The following is a 19,172-nucleotide window of genomic DNA, read 5'->3' on the forward strand; positions in this document are numbered from 1 at the left end:
CTGACACACAAGCAATTCTAAATCACAGCATGCATGAAAACTGAAACTGCAGTTTAAATTTGGGGGCTACCTAGGCACGAACATCAAACTCACTGCTGAAGGAGGAGGCACACGCCTGCAAGTCTCAGTTCGCAGCTGACTCCCCATCCCTGTAAACTCATCTGAACACGGCACAGTTACCCACCAGCACGGCAACACTCCTGTTTCCACCCCAAGACCTAGATTCTCACGGCTGCACAGGTGATCTCCACCTCCGAACACCACAGGCACCTCCTCACCCAGCACACAACACACAATCCAGTGGATTCCTCCTGCCCCGTCCCCTGCAGAGCCACCACACCGCTCCCAGCCCTGCCCCAGGGGGAAACTCTGTGCTTCAGGAGCTGCGGGCACGTTTTTCCACAGCTCTTCACCGACAATCCTGAAAAGCACCAACTCCACCAGCGGATTCCCACACGCCAGCCGAGGCCAGCGCACCGCTGAGAATCGTCCCCTCGAGACAAATTTCACGCGCCCCTGTGCGTGCCCGCCTTCACAACCAGGAATTCCAGCCACTTAGTTCCTGCTCGTGTCAAAACCCATTTTGACAGCGAACGCATCACAAAATCAAACAAAGGGCAGCCAATGAGGCGGCCGCCCCGCACGGCTCGGGAGCGGCCCCGAGCGCCGGGCTGAGGCGGGGATGGCTCCNCGTCCCGCGCCCCCTTCCCTCCCCACCCTCCCGCCCTGCGCGGCGCCGGCCCGGCCCGGCCTCGCCCCGGCCCCGAGTGCTGCGGCCGGGCCCAGCGCCAGCGCCGCCGCCGCCCCCGCGCCGCTCTCGCCCGGCTGCGCCGCCGCTCCCTCCGCACGGCTCCGCCGAGACACCGACGAGCCGGCGCAACCCAACCCGCTGCCGCCGAAAACAAGCGCTGACTGACAGCGGCAGGGACCAATGGGAGAGCGCGGCGCGCAGAGGGGCGGGCCCGCACGGGCGGGACGCGGCGCCGCGGCCAATAGGAGCGCAGGGTTTGGTTGGCCGGTCGCGGGGGGGGGCGAGGGAGGAGGGCGCACGGACGCGCGTTCCTGGAGCGGGGCGGGGCCGCCGGGCATTGTGGGAAGGTGGCGGACCGGGCGCCCATGGCGGGGCGGGCCGGGCTGGGAGCGGACCCTCCCGTGACCGGGCGCGGCCGGGCCGAGCGCGGAGCCGCCGCCTCCCCTCGCCCTCTACGGGCCCGCGGTTGGGCCACGCCGGGCGGGCAGGGCCTTGGCGGCCGCTGGGATGGCGACACAGGGCGGGCCCGCGCCCCGGACGTTGCGGCTGGTCCCGCGCCGCTCGGAGCCGCCAGCGGGTGCCCGGAGCGGGCCGGGCCCGACCTGCGTGGGGCGAGCGCGGCTCAGCCCGCGGACCCCGGCAGCCCAGCCCTAGAGACCGAGCAGGGAGAGGCTGGGGCCTCGGCGGGCCGGCCCTGTGCTCCAGGCTCCGGCCGTGTCCCACGGAGCGCAGCGAGCCTGCCCGCCGAGCTCTCGGTGCCGCTCCCAGCCCTCGGTCTCTGCACACAGCGCCTCTCGCAGCCGCCTCTGGCCCCGGTTTCCTCATTGCTTCCTCCCAGGTGCTGTTGACCTGTGAGAGCTCCTCCAGCCAGCAGCCTGGTGCCTCCCCGATCCACGGCCCTGTGTTGGTTCTTGTGCTGCCAGTGCAGCCCCTGTGCCCTGTGGGACCCTGCCCCAGGCAGAGCACCTGGACTCCACACACACACACACCCCTCCTACCCTGCCTTGCCCGGGGTCTGTATCTAAAGTGTCTTTTGGAAGGTCCAAAAAAGCACCACAGCGCTGTTCCATACCTGCCTTTCTCGTTACCAGTGTGGTGTGCCAGTCCTTACCTCTTGGCAGTTTGGCTCAAGATACTCACAAACAACAGGTTCTATTTTCCACTTAAATTCTTCCTTATACCTGTGCTATTCCCATGAGTTCTTTACCTCAGTTAAAAGAAGTTTCTAACTTTTTTTTTTTTTTTCATAGTTTGGCCTTTAGCATCATCAATACTGACCTCCCTTTTTTACATGCTCCTGTTTCCCTCCCAGGTACCCCACAGCCAGCAGGACTGTTCCTCCCCCATCACACACCTCTGGCAAAGGCCACCTGCTCGTTTTGCTTTGGTAGCTGAGAATTATTCAGCAGACAGAAGTGCTCAGCACACCCAGGATCCCAGCCACAGTGGCTGTTACCTGTTGCCCTTGGGAACTCCTGGACAGTCCTAAAGGGGACTGAAGCTCCTGCAACCCCTGCAGCTCTGCCCTGAGTGGACAAACCACTGGAGCTCCTTGCATGTGCTCAGGCTGTGAGGGTGACACAGGTGACACTCTGGGGCTGCTGAAGAGCCCCAGGTTGGGGTTGCTGGGCTGCTCTGAACCACGAGGTGCTGCGTGTTGGAAACTTGTTTTGGTTGCCTTCTCCTAGGCAGGATGAAAATCTAAAGGTCAGCAGGTCCTGAGGAAATTTCCACAGTTTGCCAAAAGAAAAGGGGAAATAAAATTTGCATCCAGCCTCTGGAGCACTTGCTTGGCTCCTGCTGATGGGAAGTTTGGGTCCACAGACGTTGAGTTTTGATGAATCCTGATCAAAGTGTGATTTAAGAATGACAGAACTGCCAGTCTCCAAGCAACAATAGCCCATCCACTCCCTCCCTTTCTGTGCTAATGGAAAAGTTTTGGTGCTCACAGGGTTCCCAGGAGCCCCGAGATTTCCCTCAGCTCTGTCACCAGTGCAATTCCCTGGGCTCCATGTCCCTGTTCCTGCAGAAAGCTGATCCTGAAGGTGTCAGGCCACTTCCAGAGCAGCTGCTCCCATGGCCCACATTTGCAGCAGTTAATGCTGAGCCCAGAGATCTCCCCCATTTCTTTACAGAGAGGAAGAGGCCATGGAGATGGGATCCCAAGGCCGTGGAGATGCAGACACAGCACAGTGCCATCCCTTTTCTCCATTCTGGCCCCATTTCTTAGCTCTTTGTGGGTTCCAGAGGGGAGCAGGCACTGCCAGCAGGTCAGGGGGTGATCCTGCCATAAAATGGCAATGTCCCCTGGCTGGGTGATAATTGGCATAGACTCCATCATGATTCACAGAAGGCTGATCAATAATAATCTTTAATAAGAAACCCATTGTTCTTTTAGAGACAGTTACAATACAGGTGTGCTTGATTGGTCCTTTAATTAAAACACCATCACCATTAGTTAATTAGGAAACCAGCCTTTAGTAAACAAATCTCCATAACACATTCCACATGTTCACAATACCAGGTACAACAAGATAAGAATTGTTTCTCATTCTTTTCTCTGATCTTCTCACAGAATAATACCTGGGAAATAATGATCTTTTCCCAGAATAATACCTGTGAACATTATCTGTTTCTGTCTGTGGCCAAAGAACTGCTGCCACACTGCCAGGCTGAGGGAGCTGGGTGTGCTCAGCCTGGAGAAGACCAAGAGGGGATTTTACCAATATCCATAAATATCTGAAGGGAGCTGCCAGGGGATGGAGCAGTTTCTGCCCAGCTGCTGAGCAACAGGACAATGAGCAGAAGCTGATGCACAGCAAGTTCCACCTTGAACATGAGGAAGAACTTTGCTGTGCTGCTGACACAGCACAGGTTGCCCAGAGTGGTTGCAGAGCCTCCTTCTCTTGTGATATTCAAAGGAGGAATGTGTCTGCACTCTCTCTGGGTGCTGATGGGGACCAGGGACCCAGCTGCAGAGCACGTGTCAAATGTTTCATCCTCCCCCAAAATTAATTTTACAAGTTCTTCAATTGCCTGTCACAGGAAGATGCCACGAGATTGGAGTTCTCTGAACAGAGGGGGAAAGGCACTGAGATCAAACAACGCTGACAAATGCAGCCCGTGACAGCAATTGCTGGATTAGTTTTTTTAAACCTTCTGTTTCACATCTGGTTTGTCATGGTGTTGTAGGTGGGCTCAGTGCACAGTAAACTAGGATAACAAACCTACATTTTCTGTGATCCTTTCATCCCCTACGATCCCAAAACACATCATTTAATTGCACTCAACCTGCACACAGATTTCATAAATAAAGGAATGATGAATTAGCATAGCTGCTGCAGCATTCACACAAGTTACTAAGACACAATCTCCTTGTGCAATCAATCCAGCCTCATGCTTCAGTGTTTGTCATAAATTGAGGTCAGGAAGAAATGTTCTCCCTACCTGGAGGAGTGCTGCTGAACTAGCCGAGTACAGAAAGGCTCTTAAGGGTGTAGCAGTCTGTCTTCCCTGTGCAAACCTCAGAAACTGCTGCAGAAATGCATTTGCTGCAGCTCCAGCGCAGTAGATGAACGCTGATCCTGCACAGGGGCAGGAGGAATCTGCCTCACGCGAGCCAGCAGGAAAGCCTGGCTGATCCTTTCGACCCTAAAATTGGTGTCTGGCTCCTCCCTTCGTCCAGCAAGGGAGCCAGAGGAGGGAGGGGAGAGTCCTGACCCTGGCGTGCCCCCAGCACAGGTGGGTCTGCTCAGGAGCTGCTCCTTTGCCCATCCCAGCGCCGAGGGTCGCTCCCTCCAGGCTCCCTTTGCGTTTCACACGCAGAGAGATTCACACACGGCTTCTGCAAACTGATTGTGCTGGGAAGCTTCTCGTGACCAAAGGGTCAGTGGATTCCCCTGCACCTCCTGACTGTCTCACAGCTCCAAATTTCCTGCTTATCTCCCACCAAATGCCTCAGGGACACCACCCAGGGAGCAAGCAGGTTCAGGCATCCTTGCCATGTGCTTCCTAATCACGGCTCAGCTGCAAAATCCCTTTCCTGCTTCCTGCAAGGAGTGTGAACTGTTCCTTGCACTTTGGCTGGTAAAAAGGATGATAATTACCCCTAATCAGTCTGCAGCAAAAACACAGGCCACAGCAGAAGGGAGGGGTGGGGGGCAGCCACCACGAGGAATGGAGCCCAATTATTCCAAGTCACTGATAAAACGGGATCAAAGAGGGTAGGAATGTTTTACCAGCTGTAAAAAGCCTGCCTGGACCAAGGCTGCTCTTTCTGCCTACAGACCATTCCTGGCTCGGACCTTATGCACATCCAGGGACAGTTTCTCATTTTTCTTCTTGGTGTAGGCGAGGAATTTGGGTTGCTGTTCATTTCTGCCTCTGAGAGCAAGCAGCAAGACAGTTTCAGCAGGAAATGAGCACGGAACCATGGGCATACAGTGCAGAACAAATGCCCTGTCTGCTGCCCATGTGGGCACTGAGGTGCTGGGACCCTGCTGTGTCCCATCAGGGGCACCTGGGTGTCCCAGGGGATGGAGCAGCTGGGGCTGGGGGGTGATGGGGGTGAGGGACAGCGCTGCTGGTGGCATCTGTGCCCTGCCAGTGCCACGCTCGTGCCTCTTCTGGCTCTCTGGGAGCCTGTGCAGCCCCACTGCTCGTTCCAGCCTTTTTCTGCAGCAGGGAGACCTGCACAGCTCCTAACAGCAGCAGGAGAGTTGGGAGGTGGTGAAGGAGAGAAGGAAAACAGCCCCTTATGTGAAAGAGAGACTTGAGAGGCAGGTTGTGTGTAAATCACTGCCGGGCCTGCCCAGCCCTTGCCTGTGTCTGGCTGATTGTGCTATGCTATCTAGAGAAAGTTTAATATCAAAAGCCAATAATTCCTGTGACAGGAGGGAGGATAAGGGACAGTCTGGCCTGGATGTGGCAGGGGGTCAAGGTCCAGTGCTCAACATCCCCCACCGGTCCTGGCCAGCCCATCCCATCCCAGGTGGCACAGACCTGGCAGGGCTGGGCAAAACAAAACAAAAAAAATCAGGAACCAGCCCTGCTGCTGGCAAAGAGGGGCTGGGGAAGCAGGAGGGGGAGAACTCTGTGAGCCCCAGCAGTGTGGCATGGGGCTGGCTGTGGCTAATAGCCCACAAGCTGCTGGCTCTTGTAAAATGCCTCACAGATGTCTGAATAGAGGGGGATTGCAGCCCAGGGAGGGACTGGGCTTTCTTGGCAGGTGGGGGATCAAGGGCAGCTGAAGTTTAATGAGTTTGGTGGGTCTCAGCCCTGTTTCTACTGGAAGGAGGCCACAGCATTCAAAGCACAAGTGAGAAGCAAAGGAGTGGCTGGGCTGAGCCACCCCACACCCCGTGGGTCCTGTCCGTGCCACTCTGGGCTGTGCAGTGCCCCACGTTCCTCAGAGTCCTGCAAAGCCCCTGTGTGTGGTCAGCCTGAGGTGATGGCACTCAAGAGAGACCCTGAGCCTGTGGAGAAAGGGAGAAAACCTTCCTTGCCTCAGTGCCTGAATTGCTGCTGCGCCTTTTTTATTTCTTCCTCTTTAATTCCAGGTAAAAGAGAGAGTATTCTCAGGGTGAAAGCAGGACCTCAGAGCCTACATTTTCATAATAATGACAGCATGGCTTTCACCTTGTGTCCAGAGCTTCAGAGCAGAAAATGTCTGTACAACCTCTCTCCTTGAACCAGTGCTGGAGTGGGATATAATATCTGAATAATTTACAAAGGCTCTTCATTACACAGATTTATTTTTGGCAGCTTTGTTAGACTGCTCCTTTTAGGAACGAATAGGAAGTTTCTCTGGTTTCATTAGGACATCCCTGTATGAATTGTTCCAGTGGGGCCAGGGACTGGGACAGCTCCTTGCTCCATTAGAAATGCAAAATATTTCTGCCCTTTCTGTCCCCCATGGCTTTCTGGAAACCCACCTGCATGCCCAACCCTGAGCCAGCCCTGGTTGTAGCAAGAGTCTTTATTCCTGACCAAGATGTTGAGGGTGTGAGGGGCTTCCCCACATTGCCTTCAAACAGCTTTGCAGCAGAGAAATGTTGGTTCACTTGGAGAGCTCCCACACAGAGCTCCCTTTCCTGTGCTGGAAAAACCTTCATTTCTCAAGCCAGGACTGAGGTGGGCTGTGGGAACTCCCACTGCTCGCCAGGCTGTGTTTGGGGCCACCTCCTCTGTGCCCAGACCATATCCAGCCCCTGATTCACACAGCCTGGGCCAGGCTAAAACCCCCTCTTCTTCAGATGCAGGTGCATTGCCCAGCTGGAAACAAGCCCATTAAAAAGTCATTTACCAGGCACAAGCGAGTTTGTGTTCCCCTGGATTGGGATTTGCCAAGATTATACCATAAATTAGAGTGTTTCCTGGAAGAATGTAAGGAGAGAGGGGAAAAAAAAAAAAAGGAAAAAAAAAAAAGAAAAAAAAAAGATAAAATGGAACATTTTGTAGCCAACAGCAATGCCAATAAAGGAGCATTTCATTTCCCACTTGGAAGGGAGTGACTGCAAGCTGTTGCAAGGGTAGGGCAGGGTGCCTGTGCTGCTCCTGGACCAGGGGAAGGGGACAGCAGGGACCTGCTCTGGCTGCATTCACCCTGACTATAAACTGCATTTCTCTGCCCTTGAGCAGAGCCTAAGCTGGGGTGACTCAGTTTCTCTCCACGTAAAAAGGGGGACCAGGATGCCAACCCCACTGGGGGAAGACTGTCTGCCCTGTTTTCCAACCCTTATTCTGCAGGGACACGAAGCCTGCCTGCACTATTAATAATCCTTGGCATGAAGCTGTCACAGTTTCCACTAATATGGAGATGTTGAAGTGAAAAAGCTACTGCACAATATGCAGGAGGTGTCACAATAACTCAGCTGCTATATTGTTATTTTTAAAAATAAATACAACAGGCCAGCCCACATCGCTGGAGTCATGACGTGTAGGGTTTTATTTTTAAGCAGAAAATGTACTGATTTTTAAAGACAGACATGGAGCAACATCCAAAGTGTATGAAAGCTCCCTGTGTGCTCACATGTACCGTCCGTGTTCCTGCCCGTTATTCTCCGAATGGCTTCCAAGGAGCTGATCCTGCCCCAGCACGGGCACATTTGTGTGCGTGGCTTTGCAAGAGGCCCCACGGCAACAAAGTCCTTCCAGAAATAAAGTCAGAGGCTGAATTCCCCACCCCACTGCTCTCTGGGGGATGCAATCGATCCCATGGGACACGAGCTGCAGGGTCTGCTCCTCAGGCAGCAGGTTTAGGACCAAAGTTTGCACCCAGAGCAGAATATTCCATTGTTTGGAGATCAGAGGTTTCTCTGGGGGCCAGCTGCAGGTGAATTGCCTTTTTCCTTTGCCTTCCCTCACTCTCTGCAAGGGCAACGCTGAAAGAAAGCAAAACGAAACTCTGGGTTAAAAAAAAAAAACCCTGTTCTGCTCGGGGAAGGGCGAGAAAACGAGCCGCGAAGGGCGAGCGGCCTCAGTGCCCGGCCAGGGCCGGCGCGGGGCTCCGGACCCGCCTCAGGCCGGCCGGACCTGGGCCTGCCCCGCGGGCTCCGCCGGGCCGGGGCTCCGAGGGGCCCTCCCTCGGCCCCGCGGGGTCGAGGGGATCGAGCGCCTCCCGCCGCCGGCAGCCGCGGCCGGTGCCGAGGGGCGGCGGCACCCGGGGAAGGGGCCCCACGGGTGACCTTGGGCGCGTCCCGGGCACGGGCGCTGCCCCCGGCGGGGGCTCGGCCCCCGGTGCGGCGAGAGCGGGGCGGGCTCGGGGCTGGGGGGGCCCGGCGGCCGCCGGCTCCGGCCCCAGCGCTGTCTCCTGTTGTTCAAGGGCTCCTCTCACCTGCCTCAGCAGCTGAAGTTCACGACCTCCGACTCGTGCGACCGCATCAAGGACGAGTTCCAGCTGCTGCAGGCCCAGTACCACAGGTACGTGCTGCCCCCGGGCCCGTCCCGCAGCCCCGCCGGGCCGGCCGGTGCACGGGAATCGCTCCGGTTCTTCTGCTCGTTGCTTCGCTCCGGGGACGGGATGAGAATTTGGGGAAGGGGAGCCGGCCGCGTAGCTTGGGACACCCTTGGCTGGAGGAGCACCTCGGGCACGGCGTTGGTCGTGTCCACATGGGAGCCCAGCGAGGAGAACGCCCATTCCCTTCTCCAGCCAAGGTCTTTCCTCCAAGTGCTGCTCAGCCAGGACTGCACAGACACTTGCCAGGCCTCCTGCCTCTTGCTGGGAGTTTTCCTCGGTTTTTCTCGCTGGCTGCCATTCCTGGATTGCAAATACTGCAGGGAGCACTTAAATCCAAAAGCATCTACTTTTCAGTGTGTGTGTGTGGAAATAGTGCTGGTGACCCAAAAGCTGGCTTGAGACAATCTGTTGCTTTGCGTGTGTGAGTGTGTCTGACATAAACATGAAGCCCTTTGGTTGAAATTGTCTGGGTGATGCCCTCTGCCACAGCCTGGCGCTGGTTTTGCTGTGTGCATTGGTGCCATGTGGCTGCAATGTCCCCCAGCCCGGGCTCTGCCTGCGGGCAGGTTGCAAGTTTGTGGTGGTGTCATTTTGGCAGGAGCATGCAGAAAAGCTGCTGGGAAGTGGCCATTTCCTGGTGTCTCTGTGCCTTGGCAGTGCCAGCAGGGGAGTAGGGGTTCCTGCTGAAAGGGAAGCTTTCCCCCCATGCCGCTCCACCCCCTTGGACTTAATCTGCTCAAGAAGGAGCAGGTTTTGTGTAGGTGAAGCTGTTTCTTGTTTGAAACATAAAACCACAGCACATGCTGGCTGCAGTTGCTCGGCTGGTGAGTTGGAGTCTCATAAAACACTGGGAGCAGCGGCACTTTCTCTGAAGGGTGTGAAGAATCTAGGAGAGAGGAAGAATCCTTGCTTCTGGAGGGATGTGCTGCACTTGGGCCTCCCCCCCCCAGCCCCCATCCAGAAGTGGGTCTGGCTTTGGTTTTGATGTTGTATTGGAACATCTCTTGAGTGCTGCAGACAGGTTCTGTGCCAGAATCTGTCCCCAGCTGCCAGCGATCTGTTGAGGAAAGGCAAACCCCTCTCTGGGCAGCCAACTCTGCTTCTCCCCAGCATTCTGCTTCCTGTGGAATGGATTTGCCTGAGGGAGGTCAGTGCTCTGCTGGTGGATTCCCTTGTGTCCTTTTCCTGATTGTGTGTTGGGGAGGGCTCCAGCTGAGAAAGTAGGAGCAGGCTCTGTGTGGTCACTGCTGTGCCAGCAGTCTGTCTGGGCTCTGCTCTGGCCACCCCTTGAAGTCCAGATAGCGATGTCCAAGAATCCAGCCTGGCCGGGATGAGGCCATGCAGGAAGCAGCTGCTCTGTGGCGATCAACTCTCTCACCTCCTGTTTGTGGTTTTCTTACTGTTTTCTGGCTTTTCAGCTTGAAGTTGGAATGTGACAAACTAGCCAGCGAGAAATCGGAGATGCAGCGTCACTACGTCATGGTAAGGACTGGCCCAGCAGCCCAGAGCAGAGTGTGTGGGTGGCAGCACCAGCAGGTGCCTGGGCTCTGCCTGGCAGGGAGCCCACGCCCCACAGGGCTCCAGGGCTCTCAGCAGGGCTGGAATTGGCTGTTTTCTGAAAATGGGGCTGTTTTGTGTTGGCTGCATGCAGGGGGTTGTTGAAATGCACGGTGGGAGGGAGGTTTTTTGATGGAGAAAATGGGACCTGGTGGGGGGATTGCTTGGTGGGTTCTTGGCCCAAAGGAAGTGACAGCTCTTACACACCTGAGAAGGTGATGCAAGGTGTGCAGGTGTTTGGGGACTCTGGGAAGGTCGTGGCCAGTGAGAGACAAAGCAGTGCTCTGGGAAGTCATGAAACTGGGAAACCCCACAAGCCAGGTGTGAGTTAGAAGCAGAAATCAGCTTCTGTGCCTGGGCTAAACCCTGTGCACCTTCTGGTGACCCCACAGCCTTGCTGAGCCGTGGTGCTGAGTGCTGGCACGTGTGTCCCACACAGGGTGTGCAAGCCCCAGGGCAGTGCTTGGTAAAGGCATGAGAAATGGTGCCACGTGTGGGCAGCAGGGTTGGATGTGGCTTTCCAGGAAAACAGCCATGTTCTGGTGAGCAGGGTGAGGGTTTGCCTGCCAGGTAATGCCTCTGGAACCCTTGTAGCACAGGGGAGGGATGCCAGGCAGGGCTGTGGTCTCTTCCTTTCCTATCATGGAGTTAATGGGAGGCTTCAATACTGTCCATGAAAATGAGCTGCTTCCTGCTTGCCAGCTGCTGCACCTGCCCTGGAAAGAAGAGATAAGATGTAGAAATTAATAGAGCAGCTCTTCAGAGCAGAGTTAAGACTTAAAAAAAAATCAGAAATAAGGGAGCTAGCTGGCCCCTTCAGTGCCCTCGTGGCCAGGCTCTGAGGCTGTGGGGAGCAAGGTGTGTTGGGGCTGGGGACAAGGAGAAGAGGTCACAGCTTTCCTGGTGTATTAATGGTGAAGCCTGCCCTGCTCTCACTGGTAAACAATTGCTTCCTGTGCAGTCTGCACGGAAACCCTCCTCTCCAGCAGTGGCCAAGATACATTTTTCTTTTTTTTTTTTTTCCCCTTAATGCTGGCAGTCACCAGAATTGATTCAGGTTGCTGTCAGCAGCAGAGGGGAAGGGCTGTTCCTCGTGGCGCAGCGCTGGAGGCTCTGCAGGCGCAGCAGCTCCTGCCTCATCTGCGTGGCTGAGCCGGAGCTGCTGCCGCTCCCCGTCACGGGGAGCCAAGAGGAGGGCTCCTGCGAATGTGCAAAGCTGCTACAGCTGCTCTGATTTTTGAATAAGTCACAATTGGCAGCTTGGGGGACGGGCTCCTGCTTCCTGCTCGGTCTTCAGAATGCAAAGAAGCCTCGAGAGCCCGCAGCAGGCTGAGATCATTCTGATACCAAGCCGGGCGCTTCGTCGCCTTGTGGCGTCGGTACCAGGATGCCAGTGATCTTCAGTTAAATGAGCACAGATGTGGATTGTTTTTTTCCCTTTGGAAGAATCAGGATTGCAGCCTGCAGGCTGCAGGAGGAGGTTTCTAAACTCTCAAAACATCAGCCTTGTAACAGTTTCTTCCAGGGGTCAGGAATTAGCTGCTTGTGCCAATGGATTGTCTGTAGCTGCCTGTTGCTGCTGTGCAGGGGTTTTCTGGGTGGATTGTTTTTGTGTGTGGAGGGGGGAGGTTTCCACATAACTCCTTCCTAAACAGCTGGAGCTGTGTGCAGCTGGATGTGTTACTTGCTAGATGAAGCCCAGTTGTGATCTCTCCCATTTGCTGCTGAAGGAGTCATGTGGGCTTTAGGATACTGGCCAGGCAGAGCTCACAGAGCCAGGCTCCCTCTCTCAGCTGTGCTTAGGGAAGTCTGGAGCCCTGAGCCTTTTTCCAGGTTTGACACAGCATCACTCTCACCTCAGTGCAGACTGTGAGGAGAGTCCTGTGGGGCAAGACTCCAGTCTGGAGCAGGGTGGGCAGGGAGCACTTGGAGGGGGTCTCTGTGCTTGCCTCCTGCTCCCTTTGTTTCCTGGGGCTTGCCTCTGCTCCCCTGCCTTGCCCAGCCTTTGTAGAAAACCCTGCCAGGAATGCAGTGGTGCTTCCCAGCACTCACCTGGCAGAGACTTGACTTACAATTTGTTTTGTTCTCTTCTCTCCTGCTCTGCAGTACTATGAGATGTCCTACGGGCTGAATATTGAAATGCACAAACAGGTAGGGAGAAAAGCATCTCCAAGTGCTGCAATTCCTGGGGAAGGTGGGCTGTCTGCTCTGCGTTGCCCTCTGTCACTTCGGTTGCCTTTCAGGAACTAGAAATGCCATCAGCCTGTAAAATGTCAGAGCTGCCTTTGAAATGCAGAGCCCCCCACCTGTCAGGATCACAGTGCTGGCCTGTGGGCTCTGTCCTGGGCTTGGGCATCCTGTGGTTCTCCCCAGGGCCTGAACAGGTATTTGAGCACCAGGCAGGGTCTGGAGCTGCAGCTTGGAGACTCTGTGGCAGCCTGGATAAGTTTGCTCATTACCCTCAGTGGTGGTTAAGTTGTTAATTATCCCCAGTGACTAATTACCTGTGGTGTTAACAACATGAGCCTCCTCTGAGCCTGTCTCTATCTGGCTTCAGCTCCAGTCACAAAGTCGTGGCTCAGTTTAAGCCTCTTAGCACAGTTCTGTTCCTCACAAAGGCACTTGGTGCTTCTGATCCCATTGCCCTTGTTGCTAAGCCCATGAGACTGGCTTCCCTGGGAAAACCTGGATCTTGTAGAAGAATCTGAGCCACAAATCCTCACTGCTGTCCCACGAATGTCTCCCAACCTGATCTGCTTCCCTGTGGTGCTCTTGGGGTCCCCTCGGCTGCTTTTGGTGTGTACCTGTACCCTTTGGCTCTGTATTTTGAGTCCTTTAGAAAGCGATTTGCAAAGGACTGCTAGCTTTACTATTTGCCAGGAGAAAAGCATTTCACACCCCAGAAGCTGCCACTGCTGCTGTGAGGGTGGTGAGGAGGCTGCCCAGCCCCTCTGGTCTCCCCCAGCAGCTCAGCTGGGGAGGGGGAGCCTGGGGGGGCTGAACAGCCATGAGTATGTCTGTGTCCACATGGCAGATGTAACAGCACATCCCCACCTGGGTCTGCAGGAACTTCGCTCTCTGGTTGCTCCCAATTTGTTAAATGAGTGTTGGGGACCTGGCGAAGAAGAAGAATAATGAAACTTTGCTCTTTGCAGCAGCATCCCTTCATTTAATCGTGCAGGGAGGAGCCTCAGGGGGAAAGGGGATCCCCATGGCACCAGGATGCTGCCAGGAGGGTGGGTTTTCTCACAGCCTTTTGGGGACTCAGGCCTGGCCAGGAGGAGGAGGAAGAGGGAAGGTGGGGCAGCTGATACTGTGGCTGCTCAGTCCTGAGCTGCCTGACTTTTCCTCTCTATTTCTCCCACCTTTTAGGCTGAAATTGTCAAGAGGCTAAATGGGATTTGTGCACAGGTTCTGCCCTACCTTTCACAAGAGGTGAGTCCCCCAGCTTGGGGGGTTTGTTGGCATGGAGGCTGCTGTCCCTGTGCAGGCAGTGAGGTGTCACAGCCCTGCAGCACAGGCAGCTCCCCACCCCTGGGCTGGCAAACCCTTGCCTGCTCTCAGCCCAGCCCTTCAAGGCAGTGTTGGCTCCTGGAGCACTGTGTGGTGGGTAATGTGCCCCTCTGTTGGTCCACCCTAAAGCTTCTATCTTGCTCTATATATTACTATATTCTAAAACTCTAAATTTTCTACCCTCTAATATTGCACACTTCTAATCAAACTACACACCCATAATTCCAGTGTTAGCAATAAATTTTGGAAGCTTTCTCCACAGCCTCAGGTCAAATGCAGTGCTGTCTTGGGAGTCAGAGTCTGTCAGCACAGAAAGTCTAAAATTCTCAGTGTCCAGAACTCCAATACCCTTCCATCCCTTTTCTGGCAGCTGGGACAAAGCTGCTCCTGCTCTCCTGCCCGTGGCTCCTGAGCCATCAGCCACGTCAGCAGGGGCAGCTTTGGGTGGTAATCAGGGGAGAAGGACACTTAAAAAAATACCTCCATATGGAGGATACCTCCTCTCATCCTCTTTGAGATCTGGTTCCTCTGCCTCATTAATTAATGCAGCTGATGGGCTCCTCCCACTCCCCTGAGAAATTAATTGGGGGAGGGGGTGCTTGGGAGTCGCTGTCTGAGGCGAGGGGAGGATTAAGCACTTCCAGAGCTGTATTTTCTGTCTCTCCATGGAGGCTGAGCCCTGAGCAGCTCTCCTGGCCCTTTGGGGGTTGGAGGCTTTTTGCTTGGGGCCAGTGCTGGGCTTGGGGCACAGGTTCTGTTTTTCCCACCCACCTGTTCTTAGGACAGCAAAGTCGCTTGCTGATCAGATCAGGGTTGCCTAATAACTAAGCCCCAGCTAAATCTTTTGCATCTTAATGCAATCCTTAACCCTGTCCTGCTGCCAAAATGAAAAGAAAAATCCCCTTGCTGAAGTGCAGTGGACAGTCCTGGTGTTTCAGAGACCTCGTGCTCTGCAAGGAGCAAGTGCAGTTCTCCTTTATTTTTTTTTAATATATGATCCATCCATTTTTTCAGCCTGTGTTTGGAACACCCAGCTACTGCTGCAGTTGATATCCAGGATGTGTCCCAAGGAGCTTCCAAAGAGCTGATTTTTAGGGCTTGTTTTGTTTGTTAGAGGGTCTGTGTAGGTGAAGGGTGGCAGGATGAGACACTGCCCACCTTGGAGCCTTCTGGCCAAGGATCTCTGGGTGTGTGGAGAGCAGGACAAGGGTGTGGGTGAGAGGGGACCTGTTTGACCCTGTGGTGAGGAAGAGGATGAGACAAAAGTTCTTCCTTTCCTGCTCCTTGCTGCCCTAGGCCTGGGTGGGAGGCCCTTGTCTCGGTGAAGTGTGTGCAGGTGTCTCCAGCTGTGGGGTAGCCAGCCTGATGGTGTGGACTGGGTCCCTGTTCTGCTTCCCTGTGGCACTACAGGTGACCCCAAATTCCTCTGTTTTTTCCTTGCCAGCATCAGCAGCAAGTCTTGGGAGCCATTGAACGAGCTAAGCAGGTCACGGCGCCAGAACTGAACTCCATCATCCGTGTACGTGATGTTTGGGTTGGGAGGGCAGGGAACCCCGGCCTCTGGCCAGGACACAGAGCTGGGCTGTGGATTCTTGACCTGGGGACATCAGGGGACCCTGCTTTGGTGCTGTGGCTGCAGTGGGACGAGGCTGCAGGGCTGTGCTGGCACAGGGCTGGCTGCACCCAGCCTTGCTGTGGTGTTTGCAGGGATCCCTGCTCTGTCCCAGCAGGGTGCCAGGAGAGGAGCTTTGCTTTTGAGCAGGAACCACAGTAGGCACTCAGCATGAAAACACCATCTGCTCTTGGTCAGAGTTGTGAGTGAGGGCTTTAACTGCAGCCTTGGGACATGCCAGAGCCCGAGGCCAGATGTCCTGTGGGCCAGGGGCTGTGTGTCCTGCTGGGGACACAGTGTTGAGTCTTCTCTTGAGATTGTCACAGCAGCAGGACTCGAGAACCTCTTTTCCGACCCAACCCTGAGGTTTAAGCTTATTTAAACCCCTGCTTTAAGCTCGGTTGCTGGCACACTCCGACCGAGTGCACTCAAAATGACAATACCCCCGTTGTGTCTGTGTGTCTGTCCATCGTTCCCTACAGCAGCAGCTTCAAGCTCACCAGCTGTCTCAGCTCCAAGCCCTCGCTCTGCCTCTGACTCCGCTCCCCGTGGGGCTGCAGCCCCCGTCGCTCCCCGCTGTCAGCGCCGGCACCGGGCTCCTGTCGCTCTCGGCCCTGGGCTCGCAGGCTCACCTCTCCAAGGAGGACAAGAACGGCCACGACGGTGATGCCCACCAAGATGATGACGGCGAGAAATCGGATTAGAGCGACCGGGGGGCCGGGGGAAGGGGGCTGGCTGGGGGAGGGAGGGAGGGAGGGGGCGGGTTAGTGCAAAATGCAGTATCTCTCTCTAATTGCTGTGCAGCAGGGCCGTGGTGACCTGTGCTCGGTGGCAGCTTGCCAGGCCTGTCCCCAGGGCCTGGGGGTGTCCCCAGCGCCGTCCCCGGCTGCTGCACGGCAATGCAAGCGCCATAGCATTACCCGTGTGGCCAGTCGTGCTCTCCCCGTGCCCAGCCTGCCTTCCCTGTCCCTCCTCCCACTCACAGAGCCTGGCTTGGGCCGCTCTGGGGCCACTTTGCCCCCTGGCTGTCCCAGCTCCTCGGTGCCATGTGGCCCCCTCCCTCCACCTGCTGCTCCCCCCTCGGTATTTAAAGATTGCCCCTTGATCCTAACGGTTCTGCACAACTCCCTGCTAGGATCCCTGGCCCAGAACAATCTCCTCCCTTCCCCAGGCGCTCTTGGTCTCGTGGCATCGCCCTGGCCCCGTGTCCCCCACGCCCCACCTGCACTAATACCAGGCCTAATAACAGCCTTGCTGTTCTGCATGTACCTGTTCTCAAGCAGCTCTGGCTGCCAGGGGCTTCACCCTGGGCTGGAGGGGGAGCCTGTGCCACCTGCTCCCCCTCAGCACAGCACTGGGCTGCGGGGGCAGAGGGGGCAGGCAGACCGAGAGCCTTCCCCAGCCTCCCCCTCCCCGTGCCCCTGCCCTGTGTAGAGGATACAGCAGCTTTCTCTGTTCTTATCTCCGTGCGCTAGCGTGTCTTCTTAAAAAACAAAAATGGAAAAAAAAAATAATAAATAATAATCTGGTGTTTGTATATAGTTCTTTAGAAAGATCTTGTTTTGCTTTTTGTGTTTAATCACTTGACCTATAATAAGAGGAACTGAAAATGCTGTATCAAGGACGTACAAGCTGTGCCTTTCAAATAAAGAAATAAGAAGGTTGGTTAAAACCGTGACTTGCTGCTGCTTTCTTGTTGCCTTTGGGATGACTTTAAAATACTTTCCTGCGTCTCCTGTCCCTTCAGATGGGGGACTCAGCTGGGGAGAACTGAGTTTTCCTGGTTCACCTGTGCTGTGGGAGGTGTCTGGAGGAGCAATCCTCCTTCCTTCAGGTGCTAGCATATCCCAGATCATTCCTTTCCTGTTGGATGTGCTGCTCTCCCTCCCTGGAGCAGGGTTAACGTTCACACCTCTGCCTCTGGCATTCTTGTAGGGGCTGGTGGGATGGGGCCATCGCTGTGGCCTTTGTGGCTCTGGGGCACCCCTGCAGAGGTGAGGGCTGTGCCACAGCTGCAATCCGCTGGAACCAGGGCCAGGAGGATTCCCGAGCAAAGCCAGAACAAACGAGCTCAAGGTGAAAGTGGTGGGTGGTGAAAAGGGAGCAGGGGACTCTCCAGAAGAAAAGCAAGGAGCGAAGTGCCCCCGAGGTCTATCAGCTCTGTGCTGCTTTGGTAACACAGGTGGAGGTCCCTGGGGCTGCCACAGGTCTGCTCTGCGTGTGCATAATTCATTTTTCCTCTGGGCACAGAGGATAAGCTTCTTCTGTGGCTCTCAGGCCCCTCTGGAAAATCCGGCCTGTGGTGCCCTGGGGCTGAGATTGCTGTAATGGAATTGGCTCTCGATAATTAGAGCTGTCCTCTGGCTTCAGAGCCTGCTCCACCCTGATAACATCTTCCCCTCGATATCTCTTAGGCCAGTTGGAGTGGGAAAATTTCCTTCCTCTGGGGAGGAATCGTGCTGGGGGAGCCCTGGAGCACCCAGCACCGAGGTGTGGAGGGGCTGGAGGGTTACAGAGCCTGTGGGCAGCACCAGGGCTTGGCAGTGCTGCTGTTACCTGCCTGCTCAGCCCCATCCTGGCTGGGCACACCTGGGGCAGGGTGCCCAGAGCAGGCTGGCAGGAGCCAGGCTCTGTGCAGGAGCACGGCTGTGGTGGCCACTGAGCTCTGGCTGGTGGCCCAGGCTCTGCAAGGGGGTCTCAGCCCTGTTCCCTCCCAAACTGAGCACCTGCTGCTCCCTGGGGCAGCTCCCGAGTGGCTGCCCTGAGCCCTGGGGGCTGCAGCACCAGGCAGACCCATCCAAGCCCTGGCACGGCCTGGGAATCTCCCTCCAGAGCTGCTGGAACTCTGCCCATCCCACCCCAGGGTCCTGCAGCGGCTCTGGGGTCTCTGCTGACACCCAGCAGCGTGGGAAATAGAAAATTTTAAAAACTTGACAGAAGTCAAAATACAAAAAGCCAAAAAACACTTATAGTGTATTGTAATTAGGAAATAGCTTCTGATTGTGATGGTGTGAATTGTAACATCTGTATTGTCTCACCCTTCAAATGAGACTGAAAAGTTTTTAAAGCACCTCTGTCTGAGCAGAAAAGAACATAATCCAGCACAGCAGGTCCCTGGTGTGAAAGGACAGCACAGCTCCAGCCTGGGCTGCTGCAAGGGCAGCTCTAAACCCATCCCTGCCCTGGCAGTGCCCAGAACCCACAGGGAGCTTCCCCAGGGCTTCCACTGCAGGCCACCAGCTCAGACTCAGCCTGGGAATGTTACTCCTGATGGATATGCAAGGGAGGAGGATTTAGGAGAAGTTGTTCAGGGCTGCTTACAGGAACAGCTCTTGTTGGAGCTGATCAGCAGCCTCAGTTCACTGGGCAGGGAGGTGGACAAACCACGGGGCACTGGGGCTGGGGGCTGCTCTGCCCTGGGCTGTGGGGAGCTCCCCGCTCCCTCTGGGGGACCAACCCTCTGTTAAAGTACAAACAGAAAACTTCTGGGCTCTCCAAATCCCCTGCACCTCCCAGCAGGTGCTGAGCTGAGCCTTGTGCTCCCTTCCTGCCTCCCATGATGTTCCATTCCCAAAGCATTTCCCTGCAGTTTGGGGGGCACCCTGATTTCCCATCCTCCTGGGGAGCAGGGTTGTTCCCTGTGCTTCCAGCCTGCCTCTGTGTGCCACTCTCCAAAGGGAGTCGTTTCATAGGGAACCTTCCCAGATTTGGGCTCAAATCTTAACTGCACACAAACTGCAAATCTAACCCACACCAACAGCAAAGAAAAGGGTTAAAAATAC

General features: G+C 55.5%; 1 protein-coding gene across 1 annotated transcript; it reads left to right on the forward strand.

The window, feature by feature from the left end:
• Positions 1 to 1,116: 1,116 nt before the first annotated feature.
• TLE5 (TLE family member 5, transcriptional modulator) lies at positions 1,117 to 17,062 on the forward strand. The gene is made up of 7 exons (XM_041480832.1): positions 1,117 to 1,506; positions 8,439 to 8,671; positions 10,127 to 10,190; positions 12,372 to 12,416; positions 13,638 to 13,700; positions 15,223 to 15,297; positions 15,873 to 17,062. Exons 1-7 carry the CDS (start codon positions 1,117 to 1,119, stop codon positions 16,092 to 16,094), a joined length of 1,092 nt encoding a protein of 363 aa, XP_041336766.1. The 3' UTR covers positions 16,095 to 17,062.
• The last annotated feature ends 2,110 nt before the right edge of the window (positions 17,063 to 19,172 follow it).

This window comes from Pyrgilauda ruficollis, unplaced genomic scaffold (genome assembly GCF_017590135.1).
Source record: "Pyrgilauda ruficollis isolate IOZ18807 unplaced genomic scaffold, ASM1759013v1 scaffold115, whole genome shotgun sequence".
NCBI lineage: Eukaryota > Metazoa > Chordata > Aves > Passeriformes > Passeridae > Pyrgilauda > Pyrgilauda ruficollis.